The sequence below is a fragment of the Podarcis liolepis genome (assembly GCF_965112155.1).
Source record: "Podarcis liolepis genome assembly, chromosome: 1".
Lineage (NCBI taxonomy): Eukaryota > Metazoa > Chordata > Lepidosauria > Squamata > Lacertidae > Podarcis > Podarcis liolepis.
This window is the reverse complement of record NC_139554.1, coordinates 135,688,964-135,709,256: the sequence shown is the minus strand read 5'-3', so window position 1 is coordinate 135,709,256 and position 20,293 is coordinate 135,688,964. Positions and strand designations below refer to the sequence as shown.

The 20,293-nt window shown below is 41.4% G+C and overlaps 1 protein-coding gene across 6 annotated transcripts in view; it reads left to right on the top strand.

The window, feature by feature from the left end:
* Window positions 1-20,293, top strand: part of HDAC4 (histone deacetylase 4) — a 96,305-nt gene that overhangs the window by 35,034 nt on the left and 40,978 nt on the right. For 3 of the 6 annotated variants that reach the window (XM_083472599.1, XM_083472601.1, XM_083472603.1), the window contains exons 6-13: window positions 281-402; window positions 6,143-6,274; window positions 7,275-7,387; window positions 11,724-11,840; window positions 11,934-12,132; window positions 14,102-14,325; window positions 18,081-18,335; window positions 19,696-19,882. In XM_083472599.1, coding sequence (XP_083328725.1) covers window positions 281-402; window positions 6,143-6,274; window positions 7,275-7,387; window positions 11,724-11,840; window positions 11,934-12,132; window positions 14,102-14,325; window positions 18,081-18,335; window positions 19,696-19,882 — 1,349 coding nt within the window. Of the gene's footprint in view, window positions 1-280; window positions 403-6,142; window positions 6,275-7,274; window positions 7,388-11,723; window positions 11,841-11,933; window positions 12,133-14,086; window positions 14,326-18,080; window positions 18,336-19,695; window positions 19,883-20,293 lie in introns of all 6 variants that reach the window. The other 3 variants (XM_083472598.1, XM_083472600.1, XM_083472602.1) reach the window with 1 other exon arrangement.

Sequence of the window (20,293 nt, the reverse complement as noted above, 5' to 3'; positions counted from 1 at the left end):
ATAGATGGATGAGGTGACAACCTCGAGCCTGGACTTGCCAACGCCCTTAAAGGACATTCTTCATCAACTCTCTCATGGCATCCCTAATTGCAGATTTGTAACTGGGCGCCTGTCACCAGTAGGAACTCAATCTGGGATTGCAATCAGGGCTGGTTGGTACAGCCATTGGGGGAACTAAGCTTTTCGGTGAAGCCCATGTTAACTATCAGTAATCTTGCTTATTGCTTAAGGGAAAAGTAGTGTAAACTGCAAGGCTGGTAATGCCTCACTTTTTCTGTAGGAAAACACAGCATAGTTCTCTTGACCAGAGCTCTCCACCACAAAGCGGAGTATCAGGCACTTATAATCATCCTGTGCTAGGGATGTATGATTCCAAAGATGATTTTCCACTCAGGAAAACAGGTAAGTCCTACCTTTCACTGTTCACATAGCATTCTAAAACATTTCTTTTAAAAAGTTACATAAATAATTTGATCTTTGTTCATTCATGTGCTTTTGCTTGTATATTTGCCTTTATTTTTTCCTAATATTTATAGCCATTCTTTTCACACCAAAGGTGGCTAAGATTAAAAACACAATGGTAAGATATTAAATCTTAAAAGAAAACAGCAAATAGCAGTCAGAAGTTAACAGGACACAGCAGAAGAACACGGAAGTCAGCAAAACATTGGTAGATATAGTACTATAGAATAATCAGCCTCAGGTAACCATGCTGTCCCTACATGCGTAAAGGCAATGTTTTGGAGCAATTGGGTTTCCCGCAGGAAGGCACTCCTGTTGTGCCCTGAGCAAAAAAGCCATGTATTGTGTACCTGCTTACCGCAGCTCAGGCCATATGGGTGGGGGTGGAAGGGTATGGAGGAATGCCTCTGCTTTGAAACAAATACTCAGGTAAATATGTATTTCATCCCCTTGTCCTATATGAAGCTGCTCACTTAAAATAGTAATACAGTGGTACTTCGGGTTACATATGCTTCAGGTTACAGACACTTCAGGTTACAGACTCCGCTAACCCAGAAATAGTACCTCAGGTTAAGAACTTTGCTAACCCAGAAATGGTACCTTGGGTTAAGAACTTTGCTTCAGATGAGAACAGAAATCATGCTCAGGTGGCGTGGCGGCAGCAGTGGGAGGCCCCATTAGCTAAAGTGGTACCTCAGGTTAAGAACAGTTTCAGGTTAAGAACAGACCTCCGGAACGAATTAAGTACTTAGCACGAGGTACCACTGTAGTCACTTTAGCTCCATTTTGCAGTGACCAGAAATAGAAGGAAAAAAATTCCAAAGAACCAACTAATCAAATTGAACCATCCCCCACAACCAAAACTCAAAACATAAGAGTAAAAAAAAGGAAGTATAGTCATGCAAATTCACCTTATTGCATAACTTTAAATGTGAAAATTTGACAGCAGAACTGGAAGATTAAATTTTTTAAAACTGATATAAAAACATACAGAGTACAATTCTCATATTACTGGTATCACCTTGGAGAGCAGTGCACAGGTTAGTTATATCTAAGGTGGTTGAATGACTAGTGGCTGAAGTAATCGCCATTGTCTATTAACAAAAGTTATAATGGGCACCCAAGATATTTCGAAATAATCTCTTCTTGCAACACCTCTCACAGCTATTGTGCTGAGTCAACCTTTCTGGTACTGCTAAATTCCAAGCTATCCAGCTGTGTGTTAAAAAGTGGGCAGTTTTCCATTGTGTCACTATTTCCGTATGTGTCACTGTCAACAAAAACTTCACCTATTTTAAACCCATCAACAAGATTGATATTGACAATAATGCCAGCACTGGATCAGGTATACTAGTTGACCCACTTTTGCAGGCATTCAGACAAAAATCTCATCCGCAAACCTGCAGCATACTCCTCCCACCGTATCTAAACACGTACTACAGGCACCTGCCCATTTACATGGGGGCTATGTTACGAGGCACGACAGGTTTAAGTGAAATTGCATATATGAGGGCAAGCATTGAAAATGCCTGCAAACACCCTCCAAACCTCCTTGCTCAAACTCTAACCCTCTGCAGGCCTCAAAGGTGCACGTACTCCTGGGATTGCACTTGTAAAGGCTTGTGGGATTGCCAGGTGCTGTTTCTGTGCCATTTTTGTCGTTTCCACACTCTTTTGTGTGAAATCGAAACATTTTTGCCCCATTCTGTACCACTTCTGGGTTTGCTGTGATGCACACGTGTTTGGTCATGTGTGCCTTGAACTCGTGTAAATGGGGAGTTCCCTGTGCGTAGCTTCTCAGTTGAAGCAGTTGGTTCACATAATCAGAGGAAACACAGAAGTGTTGTGGGTAGATGGGGAAATGGGACAGAGTCCCTCCAGTTTCTGGGCCTGGCCATTTCAAAACATTAAGAAGCAGGATATTGATGACATAGAATCTGTTTGTGAAAATGGCAAAAATGGATTGGAGCTCTGGCTCTAAGGAAGTCTCCACTATGTCCAGTTAGTAAAGACAGGTTTGACCAATTTGGGATCTGGGAATCAAAGGTCACATATAAAGGACCTCTCTGAGAAAGTTGGGCACTGTCTGAAGGAGAAATTAGACATAAACTGGGTTTGGTAAGACTGATGTGGATCAGTCTCTCTCTCTCTCTCTCTCTCTCTCTCTCTCTCTCTCTCTCTCTCTCTCTCACACACACACACACACACACACACACACACACACACGGCCCAGTCATTTTCTTGCAAACTGTTGAGGGAAAGAGTTGGTACGATGTTGTCTAATGTTGTACAAAAGTCTTTGCAATAGAGTGATGTGTACAAAATTGGTTGAAAAAGTCACAGGGGAGTAAGGTAAAGGTAAAGGGACCCCTGACCATTAGGTCCAGTCGTGGCCGACTCTGGGGTTGCGGAACTCATCTTGCTTTATTGGCTGAGGGAGCCAGCGTACAGCTTCCGGGTCATGTGGCCAGCAGGACTAAGCCACTTCTGGCGAACCAGAGCAGCGCACGGAAACGCTGTTTCCCTTCCCGCCGGAGCGGTTCCTATTTTTCTACTTGCACTTTGTGCTTCTGAACTGCTAGGTTGGCAGGAGCAGGGACCGAGCAACGGGAGCTCACCCCGTCGCGGGGATTCGAACCGCCGACCTTTCGATCAGCAAGTCCTAGGCTCTGTGGTTTAACCCACAGCGCCACCCGCGTCCCTTTCACAGGGGCGTACCCAAGGCTAAAAATGGTCTGTGAAATTGTCCTTGAGTCTACCACCGATGGCAGTGTTGCAGGAGAAGGCTCTTCTCCAGACATTTTCTGCGAAAGTCCAGGAAGTGCTGCTCAACATTCTGTACTGCTGATATATAATTTATTAATCATGGGGTTTTTTGGGGGGGGCTCAGACTCGCACATTTTGTGGTTCAAAGTGCAGCTTATGATTTTCCCTTTCTCTAGCTGATAATGCAGAGCATAGTTATCAGGCTGGATTGTGATTAGGTTCCAGGTGCTGGTGATCCAAGTTTCTTTTCCTTTGTTACTAGCCGTTTCTCTGTTGAAGTCTTCAAGATTTGCCCTGCTTATTTTCTATTAGTCAGTTTATAGATCTCATCGTGAAGATTCTGAGATCTTGTCATGGAGCAGCTGGATGTTTGTATACTTACTTACTAATTGTATTATTTACAAAGAGGAAGCTTTTATTGCAAAGAGCTGTGGTTCCAGAAAACAGGAAAATAGGGCTATTATTTCTAATATGCAAAGTGTACAGCATGCTGTTTTATTTTTGCAAAAATGTGGGGAAAGTGTTGTTGCTATGCTGATCAAATTACTGTGACTTTAACACTTCTGTTAAAAACAAACTTGTTTGGGTTGTAAACTAGCAGTATGTTTTACCAATAAATATTCCTCTGCAAGCTGATGCTGAGCTTATGAATGCACTAAGTGACATATTAGAAAAATTGCATGGCAACCTTAAGTGCATAATGCAGTGTGGATGTGCAATTCGGTGAGAGCCTCCACTCCTTGTGGTGCGCAAAACACCATGACAATATCTCTGCCCACCCTGTACTTCGTGCTGTGGTCATGGTCCCAAGTCTGGTTCTGCTGAGCGTTATGCCACATCTTGTCATATTCCTAAATATAGGAGGAAATTACTTCCGACATTGTTCCCTGTAGCAGGTACTAACAAGCTTCTAGTTCAATAGCTTAGCTGGCTAGTGAAGGTTTAAGAACATACCTTTTTGTCCAGGCCTTTCTTGACTCCTAAGGTTCAATTTTTTTAGCTCTGCTGTTTTTATACGTTTACTGTTTTTATGACATGTTTCTATTACACTATGTTTGTGGTGTTGTACTTAAGCCACTCCATAGGATGGTTATAATTTGTGTGATTTAAAAGCTTGATTCTCATCTAAACCAATATACATAAATATAAGTTCTGTCTATTTCAGTGGAGCTTAACTATTCTAATGCACTTAGAATTGCAGCCCTATCATTTTAAAGTTTTAAAATGGTAAGTGTCCTTGTGAGTTATTTTTGAGCAAAAAGGTGACTCCCAAATAATTTTATAAATAAAATGAATAATAGTGGTAGGGCATTCTCTTTTTCTTTAAATAATTAACTTTAAATAATTAACTCTAGTGAATTGTCTATTTGGACTTGTTTCTCTATCATCAAATTTACCCCCCCCCCCCCAGTTCTTCTACTTTATCACTGAGTCATCATTGACTATGGTCAAGTATAATATATTCGTATATGGTCGAGTATCAAAGGAAACTGCAATTTAGGGTCAAAGCAATATATTGTAGATTCATAAGTGGGGCTGGAGTTATTTAGCTCCTTTTTATAAATGTATTTAAATTTAGCTAGATCTTTTAGCATGCCTAATCCTGGATTTTGGACATGTAAAAATGTTTTTAAACATACTTTAAAATAGAACCTAAATTAAGAGCTGGTAACTAAGAGACTGAGCTTGGAATCTGGAAATTTTTTCTTCAGATCTTGGAACTAAGTTGCCTTAGACAAGTCTCACTCGGTCCTAATTCCTTCCACCTGCAACATGGAGGATGCAAATACTGGGTGATATCCAATGGCGTAGTTTTGTTAGCATAACTTCCCCTCGCTCTCCTCTCCCTGCTCACCCACTGTGATCTCCTTAGATCTGCTCTGGAGGATTGGGGGAAAACCCATAACAGATTTTGGGAGGTTGCAGGGAGAGGAGGGGAATGTGAAATTCCATTGTGCAGCTAGAAGTTTCTGTTCCTTGCATTAATGGAACTACATTGGGAACTACATTGGGTACTACTCCCTGACTTAACCTTACATGTTGTTTAAGGATTACAGTTGGATAACATGTAAAGTGCTTTGAACACTACAATACCAAATTTGTTAATAATAATTAGCATTTTAAATTCATAGTCCAATTAATTAATAGTCCAATTAATTAATAATTAGCATTTTAAATTAATAGTCCAACAAGCAACAGCAGTGCTATTGCCAGGAGAATGACTATGCCCCATTGCACTGGCAATGTTTAACATCAAGTTCATACTTGATCATAACAAAAGTATGCTACCAAGAAAATATGTTCATTCCAGTACACATAGACAATCACCTAACAATGATTTAAGGAACGATACTTGGGAACTAGCTCGGAGGAGGAGGCAACAGGAGAGTGCAAACTTTCCCTTTAGAACAGACAGCAATTCCATTATTATATGTGCATACTTGGGAAACTATAATTTATTTTAACTTTGGTTAGAAGATTGTGTTTTCAGACATTGATTTGTGAACTGGCCTTCTCAAGTGAACAAAGAAACTTCCAAGTTTCTTGCACTGACGGGCAGAGGAAGTGAGGGCATAGGATTGCAATATAATGGCTGAGGGTGTCGTTTTTTGCTTTCTTAACCACTCTGGACCGCTTATCTAATTACATGAGAGGGCTTCAGCAATATTTGAAATACATTTAATAGATTACTAGCTGCTCAGATTTAACCCTTTGGTCCATAATGTCTTCCTGAAATGTTGTCTAAATCCATGCTTTCAGATGCTGTTCTAATTCAGTGGTAAGTATGCCCTGTGTTAGATGTTATGTTTTTGGTATAGCAAGTGTTAGGGTTGTTTAAATAAGATATTTTTACTGGAAAACTGTTATGCATATGATAAGCTTATATTCTACCTTGTCGCTCTCTTTATTCCAGCATCTGAACCCAATCTTAAATTGCGATCCAGGTTAAAGCAGAAGGTTGCAGAAAGGCGGAGTAGCCCATTATTACGAAGAAAAGATGGACCTGTAGTTACAGCTCTTAAAAAGCGCCCATTAGATGTCACAGGTAGGTTGCTGACCATGAGCTAATTTAATTTAAATTACAAAATACGTAAATAAGTTGTATAAATATTATGTCTTTTTTATATAATTGCAATAATCACTATATGTTTTGCATTCCTATTCCATTATTCAGTGAGCAATGACTCTCTTTCAGTAAATTTGTTGTATTTTTCTGCCCTTACCCTCCCAGAGTTAGTCCATTTGAGGTTTGTGGCTATTCAAATTCTGAGATGTCAGTATATATAGGATATGGGAATGGTGTCTTTTCTTCTAGTAGGCTACAATAATTTTGGTAGTGGTTAAAAAAAACTGAACTCCAAAGCTGTAATTTCTACTGATGCTTCTAAATAGCCCAGATAAAACAGTAACTGAATTATAGACCATAAGAGAACATGTTTTTCTTGATTTTTTGTTAATATATTCTCCTATAATTTTAGAATAAGTGAACAGTTATACCAGAAGTGAAAATATTCATTTTTAATGCCTTGCAGCTCTATCAGTTATTATAATTAGAGCTGTGGAATTGAATCCAGAGTGTCCATCACACAAGTTTGTGGAAGGGAGAGAGATTTATTTAGGAAAAGGTGGTTTTCATCCATTGTCCTCTTCCCATGCAGCCCCCATACTGCTTCCCACATTATTTATTTACTAGAAAATAATAAATGCTAGGCAAATTATGTAACCGTAGGTAAAACATTTTTTAGTTGTCACCTCTTGGATTGTATATCTTGACATGCCATTGTTTACTATGAACTCTTTTCGTAGCTTTTCGATATAATGATAATTCTTACCATAAATTGTCAATTACTTTATTGACTTGTAATTGTATAATTAATTCTGTACAATATTGTGTGTATTTGGAATACTTGCAGAGTTATGTTGAAAAAAATCCAGTTAATTTGATAAGTTTGTTGAATTTTAGTGGAAATGCTGAGAAAATCCTGTTATTTTGTAATATGATTGCATGACAGTGACATTAATAAATGGGTTTCAATGTGTTTTAGACTCTGCGTGCAACAGCGCTCCTGGATCTGGCCCTAGTTCTCCAAATAATAGTTCCAGTAACATAAGCACTGAGAATGGAATTACTGGATCAGTTGCAAATCTTCAGGCAGAGGTAAAATACATTGCTTTGCACATTTGTGTTTCTTTCTACAGTACACCAACTTGCATTATAGATTATGGAGAGCAAAGTACTTTACTTCAGATGTTACAAATTTTTAAGAATATACTGTAATTAGAAAATGTGAAAAACCTAAGTATGCTTCCATTTTTGTCACAGTGAGTCAATATTTACAGATTTTGACTGTGAAAGGAAAGTTGTATAATCACCAAAGTTCTGAAAAGTATGTTTAAAAAAAGAAGATTGAATACAAAAGCTGGTAAAAAATGCACTGTTTGCAGTGTTATTTAAACTGTGCATACAGCTTATACTGTGCATACCCATTTTTATTATTGGGTATTTCCATTTTTCAAATATTTGTCACCTTTCCAGATAAATATTCACAGTATGACTTGTTCAATCACCTTACTTCATGTCATGCTCAACCAGTTATGGGGAACCTTTGGCCCTACAGATATTGCTGAAGTGCAACTGCCATCCTCGCTAGGCTGCTGGATATGCTTGCCAGGGCTGATGGCAGTTGTAGTTGAGCAACATCTGGAAGACCAGATGTTCTCCACGCTCCCCAAGCTGAAATGAGTCCAAATTAGATACGGGTTGCATGCCCCTCCCCATTCTCCCGTGCAGCTAAGGGAAACTCTTCAATAGCCTTTACTTGGCTTTCTAGTCTTGGCTGTTTGCAAACTTGGGCTCATAGTTTATCACTAACTGTTCAGTTTCAAAACAAGCTATCTTTAAGCCCTTGGTCATGAAGCTGACTTGCTTTGAACTAAGGAGTTTAAACCATGAACCAAGGTTCACATGCAACAGAAGAGCCAAAATTAGTGGAAGCAAAGTAAAGGCACCCAGAGAAGGCTCTCAGGATGATCGTGGTAAATGGCAAACTAATCTGGAGATGGACACATTCCACAGGTGGTATTTTTAAAATAGTATTTGTTTTGTTTATGTACTGCCTTTCTGCCAAGGCACCAAAGGGGCTTTACAGTTTTAAAATACTAAAACAAATGTTATAAAATGTGGAATTTGTATGCATTTCCTGGCCCTGGATGCTAGGTGGAGATAATAGTCTTCTTTATGGACCACCATCCAGGAGAAATACTCTTCAGGTGAGACCCAGTGGTCCCACTGCCACCAGCCTAAACCAGTCTTGTCAGGGATTATTTTCCACAAAGTCTTTTAGAGATAAAATTCACTATAAGAAACAGAAGGATAGGATGATGAGTATCATAGTTCATCAGTATCTGAAGAACCACAGGTTATCTGCCCCTTCCATAATCAATAGTATCAAGACCACTGAGATGTTCAGGATGGTGAGCCAGGTTGCACTTGCCCTGTCACTCTTCCAACATAGATTATCAAGCAGGAGAACCAAAACAGATTGTGTGCCAAAACCAGACCTGAACCCAGATTGCAATGTATCCAGGTAAGGATTCTCATTCAAAAGTGGGCACAACACCCTTGCCCAAGAAGGGGATATTAGAGACCTCATGGCCCAGGGATGACACTTCCAGGAGTAGCCTCACAGTCACCTCTTGAAAGGCAGCTGGTCCTGTTCCCTCTTCCCATTCACCACTTCCTGGACTCAACCAGTCAACCTCTTCCTGTCAGCTGTAAGATGTAAATAGTGAGCAATATAAATAGTGGGCTGTGTGCCTCGCAACACCTTTACTACACTGCTATTATATCCAACTCCTCGAAAGATTCCATCAACGGTGTCTCTGAAAATTTTTACACATCACTTGGGAAGACAGGCAAACTAATATCGGTGTACTGGAAGAAGCAAAGATCACCAGTGTTGAAGCAATGATTCTTCAACATCAACTTCGTTGGACTGAACGTGTTGTACAGATGCCTGATTATTGTCTTCCAAAGCAACTACTCTATTCCGAACTTAAAAATGGAAAGTGTAATGCTGATGGTCAACAAAAGCGGTTTAAAGACTGTCTCAAGGCAAATTTTTTAAAATGTAGTATAAACACCAACAATTGGGAAACAATTGCCTGTGAGCGCTCCAGTTGGAGAATAGCCTTTACCAAAGGTGTCATGGGCTTTGAAGACACTCAAACTCAGGACGCAAGGGCTAAGAGGATGGCACGCTTGGCAAATCCACACCATGATCAACTCCTGCACGGAAACCAATGTCCCCACTGTGGAAGGACATGTGGATCCAGAATTGGCCTCCACAGTCACTTACGGACTCACTGTTAAGACCATATTCATGGAAGACAATTTTACTCGGCTACGAGTGATCGCCAAAGATTGTTGTTGACATTTATATACCGCCCTTCCTCTGAGAATCACGGAGCGGTCAAAAACAGATATGCTTTATTTTATCAAAATATTTAGCAGACATGTTACATCATGTCTATGAGGGTTCTTTCACTTTTCTCTGTGGGCCAAACAGGCCTTGAAGAGCTTGGAAGCACTCCATTAGGTGGCATCCTTAGGAGAGAATAGTAAAGGTGAGGTCTTCTTCTTTGCCATTACTGCCACTGAGTACTCTTGATAATGGACTTTTACGTATGTTTGTTCTAAGTTGTATGTAACAAATAGGTATTGTCTGTGAACTACAATATATTAAAAACCATAGCTATGTTTTTACAGAAACTGAAGCTTTTATCTTTAAAATATAACATTCCATCAATGTTTTTTTACTAGTATTCTGACACAGAAATTAATGAACATGAAGCAGATCATACACATGAAGTTGCTTTTGGCATCAATTACAGATTGTGTTTCAGCTTCCCCAACACATTAAAATTGGTGCTATTAGACTTACATTTCACACAGTACTTCATAAAATTGCAATTACTGTGAAAAGTGTTAAGGTTGTAACACCTGCTGGTTATGCTGGGAGCCAATCATTAAAGCATTTTTCATGAGAAATAGTATTAAGCTTCTGGTCAGAAGAGCACTGAGATGAAAATGGTCTGAAATACACACAAATGTAATTACAAAAGTGTTCAAGTGATGTATTGTTGAATAGATGATAGTAAAGTAAAGATGATGACTTGCTACTGGGTGAAATTAACAAATTTGTTTAGAAACTCTTTCGCCATACTCAGTGCTGCAAAGGTTGGCATTTCTCCCCCTATAATTATCTTTTTACAGTGCACTGAGAGCAGGCTTATACATATCTGTTTGTTTGAAATGTATGATTAGTAATCAAATGTCACAAATTTATTTCATATTCTCCATTAATCAAGCCCACATCTCTTTAGTGATGCTTCAAGGCCAGTGGAATTCTATGATTTTAAAATTAAATCCAATAGATTTAGTTTAGTAATATAACCTAGCATTATAATATAATAATATGAATAAAAATCAAGGCTGGCTTCAGTGAATGATATGGATCTTCACCCCTTTTCCTACCCCAGCACTTGAGTACTTCTAAATGCACCAGGGTTTTCTTCCTCAGCTTCCTTGATACCTGACAAGCTGCTCTGGATGGCTTACCGTTAGGTAAACTTTTTGCAGTGTGGTAACAAAGATTGCCTCCACAAAGAGGGAGCAGAAAAGCCTCTTTGTGCACACAGGCAACCTTTTGCTAACTTCAGATTCTAATTAGTAGGTGATTAATATTAAAATTCCTTCTAATAATTTTTTTACAGTGTATTTGTGTAAATCTATTAATTTGTAATCAACAACTGTTCCCCCCCTAAAGTTTAGTAGCTGCTATTGCAAACAGTGGCTAGTTATATGAAAACAAGCTAATGTCACATGTCTATGTGTTGTTGTGTTCCTACGTATTTGGGATAAAAATCACTGACTTGAGTGATGAGTATATTGGTGCAACCTGCAAGGTCTGGCATATACAGTACAGTCGTACCTTGGAAGTCAAACAGCTTAGTTCTCAAACGTTTTGGCTCCCGAATGCCGGAAACCTGGAAGTGACTGTTCTGGTTTGTGAACTGTTTTTGGAAGCCAAACGTCTGATGGGGCTTCCACGACTTCCGAATGGCTGCAAGAGCTTCCTGCAGCCAAACAGAAGCCATGCTTTGGTTTCTGGATTCTGTTCGACTTCCAAGGTACAACTGTAGTTGATTTTGCCTACAGTTAGATAAACTGGACATTCATTCAGTGTCATGCAGCAATTTTGTCTTAAAATGTATATTTAGCCTTATGATTATAATCCTATTCCCTCTAGGTGCACTGGGCTTTGAGGAAGATTCAGCACAGTTTGATCACCAGTAATTCCAATTCCAATTCAGTTGCCCTTGTATTTAATGTTACGTTCCTTTACAGACTGATAATGATGATGATGAAGTGTGTGGTTCTTGTGTTGTCCTTTCTTCTGAGGCAACCATTTCTCTCCCCCCCCCCTTTTCAGACCAACCTGGCTCATAGACTTGTGAATCGTGAAGGCTCAGTAACGCAGCTTCCTTTGTACACATCTCCCTCCTTGCCAAATATAACGTTAGGACTACCTGCAACTGCCCCATCCAGTGTAAGTGATGTTTAATGCAAAGTTTTTGGGGGGGCTTGGTTTGTTACATTAACTGTTCATAAGCTCAATGTATTACCAGTTATATGCTTGCAGGGGGGATCAGGACAGCAGGATGCTGAAAGACTTGCTATTCCACCCTTACAACAACGAATCTCCTTGTTTCCTGGCACCCACCTCACTCCTTATTTGAGCAGTTCTGCAGTGGAAAGGGATGGGGGAACTGCACACAACCCTCTTCTTCAACACATGGTCTTACTGGAACAACCAACTGCACAAAACCCCTTAGTCCCAGGTGAGCACAACCAGAGTTTTACTGATAAAGCGTGTGTGTGTTCCTCAGAGTCCGTGCCAAAAGCCAAAGGCTAGCTTCAGATATACATATCCCAACTTAATAAACTGAGATATGTACAAACCTTGTTCCGGTGTGCGCTGACCTCTCACTGCCCCTTTCTTTTCTCACTGTGCTGTGATTGAAGTTTCCCTGGGTTAATTAATCATAGTTTCCCATTGCATCTAAATTTGGGGCCTATGATTACAGAATCTGAAACCACAGTTTGGAGTTGATTTCTGATCCTAGTTTATCCAATCCTGACTACAGTTCCTTGATTTGGATGCAGTGAGAAAATCTGTAGTTAGCACATTCATGAAGACTTCAGTTACAGCGTGTCAGGAAAGAAGGAGACAAGGGCTTCTACAAGGATGGAGTGCCCATTTTTTGCCTCTCGGCATATTATCTCAGACCAAAGTGTGATAAGTTAAGAGAATACAGATAATGAATACACAAAGGAAATAATTTGTGTCCATGGTGGATGTGGAAAGGAGAGATTAGGGTGGACACAAAGTGGCTTGAAAGAGGAGCATAAAAGTGCCAGGAGTTCCCTCTGCCAAGGGTTGATGGGATCCTGCCGCTGATGGGCTATGCAAGTGATGAAGTGAGCACTGACTGCAGTGATAGCTGTGTTAAGGCACACCAGACAACATCAGTGAGCAAGTGCCATTTTAATTTCTTCCAGTGCCCCAGATGCAGCATCACTCTGAAGTGACACTGTGTCCAGGAGGATTGGGGAGGAATTAAAATGATAACTTACTGCGTGGGTATGGTGCTTGGTGCTTCTCTCAGTACTTTGAAGCATTGGAAATACTGAAGGACTCAACTTGGCTCAGTGAAGGCAGACTACCTGCACCGGAGCAGGTTGACCCCATTCTGTATATCTACATCTATTTCTGTATCCATATCCTGCCTGCTGCTAAGAGGAATATCACGGAGGAGCAGTGAGCAAGCAAACCACTATTTTACTGCCATCACCCACTGATGTAATGTTGCACCAGAGTGTGCTATATCAGGAACAGATCAAAATGAAAGCTTACTGTAGGTGTGCAGTGCTCCTTTCAGTCACCAGCCAGCCAGGTGCCCAGGCCTTGGGGCTCCGGCATTTGCTTGAGAATGCCACATGCTGACAATGGACCATTTTGCTGTTGGTCAATTGCACTGAGTTACGTTGAGTTCTAGTGCTGTAAAGGATGGCAAGAACTTTCTCTCTCCCCACTATCTGCATACAGTCAAACATTGTTCTGCATCCTCCTCCGCCCACTTAGGCGATCGTCCGCGGCAAACCCAGAAGTACTGGGAATGGGTTACTTCTGGGTTCGCCACTTGTGCATGCTCAGGAGTGCTAAATTGCGCCACATGCTTGCGCAGATGCGGCGCTTCGACGTGCGTCATTTTTGGCTTGCGGACAGGCCTCCGGAACGGATCCCGTCTGCAAAATGAGGTTTGACTGTACTGTTTTATCAATTGGCCATTTTTCATGTTCTCCCCACACTAATAAAAATGTTGAGCTTCCTGCTCTGGAATTCAGTGCCCATTCTGTACAGTACACAAATAGTAAACTGTGTGAATAGAAGCCGGACACATTGGGGTGTCTGCAGGTTGGAAATATGCTGATTAACGACACTTGTGATGGAGTGTGACAGCACTTGTCTTTAGGGGAAAAAGGTCTCCAGGACAGCTCTCACTTATTCCTCATATTGCTGTCTAGCTAATCTTGACTCTGAGTCAACATCAAACTGTGTCTCATTGTTTATCTTCATCTCTGTTGTTTTAAAAACCTTTCAGCAGCATGACATAACACGGTGGCTGGCTTAATAGCACATGTTCTTACCGTGTGAGTTACTCAAAAGCTATTTTCTCCCTTCCTCTTTTCTTCTTTCTTCTTCTCCGCTGTTTTCCTCCATATTATCTTCAGACTGGTATCTTTCAGGGCTTGGGGCACTGCCTCTCCATGCGCAGTCCCTGGTGGGCACAGATCGACTCTCTCCCTCCATACACAAACTGCGGCAACACCGCCCTTTGGGGCGCACACAGTCTGCTCCTCTTCCCCAGAATGCACAGGCCCTCCAGCAATTAGTGATCCAGCAACAACATCAGCAGTTCCTGGAAAAACACAAACAGCAATTTCAGCAGCAGCAGCTGCACATTAACAAGGTAGGTATGCTGGTTGCTGGCTCTTACTCATGCAATTTTAATGCCCCCGTTTTGAAATTTTTTTTTGCTCTAATATGTACTGCTTATAATTATGTAATGTCAATTTGTCTTCATCCTTGGGATTGCTTACTGTTAGGATCAACGTAGAAAACACAGGGGGAAATTAGACATTAGAAATGTGTACAAAATTGGCTTCCTAAAACTAAGTAGTTGGAGATAAAAAGGATTCTATTGAAAGTCACTTATTTGAGTGAAGTGTGTATGTTTCCTTAATTCATTCACCAGAATACCATTGTTCTGAATACTGAATTAGCACCAGGGAACCTTGAATTCTATTCACAGCTGAAAGCCTGACAGACTCCTTCTTCTTAAGGCCATTCGCTGCTCACTTTCTTTCCCTCTCCTCCTAAAAGGATTCTGTATATTGACTATTAATATTTATGAGGTATGTGAAGGCTGAAAGAATTATGTGTTTAATGTCTAAAATTCCAAGAACCTTTTGAGAGAGTAAGCTGATAAGCTTATTTCCAAATGGACATATAATTCATGAACATCCTGATTTTAGGTGTGTGTTTATTCCCCATCCCACCTGTCTCCCCATGCCTTACTATAGGCATCTTACAGTTGGAGTGAAATCAGTAACCAGATTGGCTTTCAAACTGTTGTGGTTTCATTTATGGTAGATAGATTATTGCTGTTCTTTGACTAAAACCACCACAAGAATGAGTTATATTGGCCTAAAGCTTTGGCTGCTCGTGTAAATTTTTTCCCAGTGAGAAAAAGAGAGACAATTGGGGGGGGGAGCACTTTGTTTATAGAACAGAGCAAGACAAGATGATTACACAAGCCACTGACGTCATTTTTGTACTTCTGGAAATATGCCACTGCTATGCATGTGCCAGACCTGGACTTCATTCAAATTAGCATACTGATGTAGTTTGGAGCTATTATTTCCATGGAGATTTCATTTGCTGTTCTACAAACATACTTTGTGAAGCAAAGCTTAAAATTAGGGTTATTAGAAGACATGGGTGATGCAATCTCTTTGAAAGTAAATATACTGCAGTTCATTTGTGTCAGTTTTAAAGATCCTATAGCTAGTATTGCAACAAAATATGTGTTAAAAGATTTCATTTATTCAAGCTTGAATGCAGACCTTCCTGGAATCAGATTTATTATTTCTAGGCAGACTATCTCCCCCCCCCCCCTTTCAGTAGCTTAAAACCTGGATTTAGACTGTCGATTATCTCAATTTCAGGCTTCAACGGACAGTTCCCAGTGTTTCAATCTCATACAATAGCAGAAATCTCTCAGTCTGCTAGTTTTGTCTTATAGCAGAGAACCTTAACACTGTACCATCATAGCTGTGTGCAGTTGCTTGCTGTGTGGGTTAGGTCCTGTCCCATAATTATGCTGAAAATAACTAAGAACCCATTTAAAACAAATGTTCAAAGGGAAGAGTAGAAATGCATATGAAGCTGACCAAGGTCCTTTGGCGATGGAATTCAGGCATCTCGTTATCTGTGATACTATGGCCAGAGGAAAAGGCTGCTGGCCTGCTTTCTCTTACGCTTTAATGTCACAGTTGAAATGACCAAAGGGTAGCATTGAAGTTACTGGGTCAGAGGGATCGGGTGACACACGAGCCAAAAATGTTACACCTGGCACTCATTCCCTTAAATCTTCTGTCTCTGGCCTGACTCCTTGGTGTGAACAAATGGTCACATAGATGGTCACTAACTGCCCTCCCTGCTTAATAATCTGGCTGCCCTGCCACTTGACTGTTTGTCGGTTCAGCCGTTTCACATGTTGGTACCATCTTGCTTCCAGATAATGTCAGGGAATAACGAGTGGGCTGTGAAAAGCTTAACAGAGGCAGCATGCTAATTTAGGCTACAACCCTAACCTCACTTACCTGAATTCAATGTGACTTACTTCTGAGTAGAAACTTTTAGGATTGCCTTGTTAATTACCGTATTTTTCTGTGTATAAGACGAGCTTTTTTGACTCAAAAATAAGCTTCAAAATTTAGGCTCTTCTTATACACCGGTAGTGCTGAGGCGGGATGCGCGAATGGTTTTTTGCCCGAGTCCGAGATTGTAAGTTGATCGGTTGGGGGGGGGGGAATGCCATAAATCGCTCACCCGCCAGAACGCAGCACACAACCGCTCGCTTCGCTTACAATTGCCGCTTACAATCTCGGGCTCACACTTTGTTCCGATGGATGAGAAGATGAAGAAGAGTTTGGATTTGATATCCCGGTTTATCACTACCCGAAGGAGTCTCAAAGCGGCTAACAATCTCCTTTCCCTTCCTCCCCCACAACAAACACTCTGTGAGGTGAGTGGGGCTGAGAGACTTCAGAGAAGTGTGACTAGCCCAAGGTCACCCAGCAGCTGCAGGTGGAGGAGCGGAGACGCGAACCCGGTTCATCAGATTACGAGTCCACCACTCTAACCACTACACCACACTGGCTCTCAAAAAACTCAGGCTTGCGCTTCGTTTCAGTGGGTGAGCGCTTTTTGGCATCTCTCCCCCCCACCCCAACAATCAAGTGGCCAGTCGCCGCTTAAAAACTCGCAGAACCACCTATCAGCTCCCCAATCGCCACCAGCAGCCGCCAGTCACGTTCCCGCTTGCTGCGACAAGGGCAGCTGTCTATTGGCTGTTGCATAGGCAAGCAGGAGGGCTAATGGTGGTGATCAGGCAGCTGCGACGCAAGCGGTTGTGTGCTGCGTTCCGGCGGGTGAGCGATTTTCGGGATTCCCCCCCCCCCCAACAATCAAGTGGCCAATGCCGAAAATTGCTCACCAACTGAAACAAAGCGGCGATTGGCCGCTTGATTGGGGGGGGGGGGAGAGGCCAAAAATCGATCACCCGTCGGAACGAAGTGCGAGCCCAATATTGTAAGTGGCAATTGTAAGCGACACGAGCGGTTGTGTGCTGCGTTCTGGCTGGTGAGCAATTTTCGGCATTCCCCCCAAATAATCCTCCCCCAAAGCTCAAGCGCCCTATTTTCTACATTTTGAGGCCCCCAAAATAGGGGGCGTCTTATAGACGGAAAAATACTGTAGTTTTAAAAATACATAGTTTCCTTTTTCAATGCCCACATTTTCTGCCAAATAAGTTGTCTAGGATACACAGTGGTTTGGATGCAAAGCGTCCAACATAGTGGAAAGGTAGGAGAGATCTGCAACTCACCCAGGGAGCCTGTTTGGGCCATGGCAAGATCTGTGTCCATGTGCTAAATCTGATTGTATGGTGTAGAGCTGGGCACCAGATGTGACCTAATCACAAACCAAATCAAGCCAACTTGGTTTGACCCTGGATTTGGCTGGATCAAGTCCTGGGTCCGATCAGCTATACCTGAAGCAATGCAGGAAGGGGGAGTCTGGTGGCAAGCGGGGAGGGGGGAGAAGACATGCTAAGAGCACGTCTGTGTCTCTTTCTCAGTGTCGCCTGAACACAGGCGTTTACACCCTAATTAAAGGCTGTGAAATCATTTGAGGGCCTGAGTGGTTAAATGAAACAATTGTGAAAATGAGCAACCTATCGTGTTATTCCTTTGCTTAAAATATATCACATGCATCTGGTTTAGGAATTTAGAGTTTGTTATAAGAAGTAAGCTGGTTATAAATGGCAGGAAAACTTACTTTTCTCCCATACTTTACAATTGCAAATGGTTTCTTTGATTAGACTTTGCTTTGACTCTTGAGGTCACACTTTCAGTGGTAAAATTTGAGGAATGTTTTCAGATTATGCCAAAATCCAATGAGTCTTCCCGCCAGCATGAAAGCCATCCTGAAGAGACCGAAGAAGAACTGCGAGAACACCAGGCATTTTTAGAAGACCCATATATTGAGCGGATATCAAACCAAAAGGAAGTCCAAGGGTTGGCCAGTATGGTCCAGGTGAAGCAAGAACCTGTTGAGAGCGATGAAGATGGAGAGTTGCCACAAGAACTGGAACCAGGGCAGAGGCAAGCTGAGCAGGAGTTGCTATTCAGACAGGTAAGACATAGTGCAATAAATGGCAGCATGCTAATATTACTTGATGAAAATTTTCTGGAGGTTTGTATGTTTGTTTGCTGTTCTGAATGGAGATAAACCACATAAAAGACATTTAATAATTGAAACAAAGGTGATTTTGTTTAGACGTTTTAAAAAGAGGCAGGAGCACTGCTTGTGCAATTGACTTCATCTGGTTTCATCTGAGAAATGTAGGAAAAGGAAGTGATGGACACATTTTCTTTCTCCTTCCTCTGTATTTGCATCATATACAGGCACTCATATTTAATATTTACCGTATTCAGGAAGTGTGACCCCTCATGACTGAATCATTTTTATGAAAAGGTAAAGGATGTGCATGGGCTGTCAACCTGTAGTTCATGCCCATTGAGACAAATCTCTGCCCTAATATGAATCATTATTGCGTATAATTGAGTTTATAGTGACTAAACGGCTCTGAATCTTCTCAGTGTTCGAAGCGGTGTCACAGGAAAGAACTCTGCCTTACACTGAAATGCAAGTTTATTTAGCAGAGTGATCATTCACCTTTCCATGCACAGGATTATTCTTAAGCCCAACAAGCAGTTGGGACTCATTTCAATTTCTTGGACCTTACGCTTTTTACTTTTTCTCTTTCTTGCTATCTGTCGAGATCTGTTCTTCTCTGTCACATCTCTTTCCCATACTCCTTATTTTGCCATTTTTCTCCACTTGCTGTACTTTCTCCTTCTCCTTCTCCACTCAAAAAATGAGTGGGATTTGCTGCTTGTGTCCCACCAGTCTTGGACTATTTATCTTTATTATTATCTGAGATGTTCTTTTTCTGCTGCTTCTTCCTCTTCCCCCTCCTCTTTAGAAAGGTTGGTGAGAAGGTAATTAATTCAACTGCCATTTAAAAACAAGACCGCATTCATAAACAAAATGTTAACAGGATATATGAGTGGTACCCATTTGTCTGAATACTCTTTTTAAGGGAACACTGGTAAAAGGCTTAACATGTGAAGTGGTGCAGCAATAAAACTGCTAGCACATTTGCAAAGCTAAGCAGGATCTGGTATGGTTTCAGATTGGATGGTGGGCCACATGTTGCGATTCCTGCATTGGACTAGATCAGCCTTTCTCAACCGTGGGTCCCCAGATGTTGTTGAACTACAACTCCCATCACCCCTGACCATTGGCCCTGCTAGCTAGGAATGATGGAAGTTGCAGGCCCAAAACACCTGGGGACCCAAGGTTGAGAAAGCCTGGACTAGACGGGTCCCTTCCAATTCTACAATTCTGATTCTCTGTAGCTGCACCAGTGATTTTATTCATTGTATCATTTTAATTTGTGTTTGCAATAACAATTCATCCTCCCTAACAGCAAGCACTTCTACTGGAACAGCAACGGATTCTTCAGCTGAGGAACTACCAGGCATCAGTGGAAGCTGCTGGCATCCCAGTGTCTTTTGGAGGACATAGGCCACTTTCTCGTGCCCAGTCTTCACCTGCCTCTGCCAACTTTCCCATGTCTGTACAGGAACCACCCTGCAAGCCACAATTCACAACAGGTAATGGGCAGAACTATTCTCACAGTATTAAATTTCACCGTAAGTTCAGTTTGTTACAGTTAGCCTTCTAAATGTATTTGCCAGCAGTTGTGTAGGTCAAGATTTGCTTCATTGAGTCAAAGTTGCCATAAGCAGTTTAGTATCATCCTTTGCACAGAACCCCCCCCCCAAAAAAAAAACCACAACAACAGCCTTATCTTGGTATGGTGCAGAATTTCCTGATAAGAACCAGGTGGTAAGGAAGAAGAGAGTCAAAGGCAGTAGTATGAAAAACCCCCAACAAGTTGTCTCTGGAAGTCCTATTTCACCCCTGTGTCTTTTGAGCCAGTCAGCAAAATTATAACAAATCATCATATTTGAAACCTTTTTGGAAGAAAGCATCAAAACCCGTGGGAGCTGTGGTTCTTATAA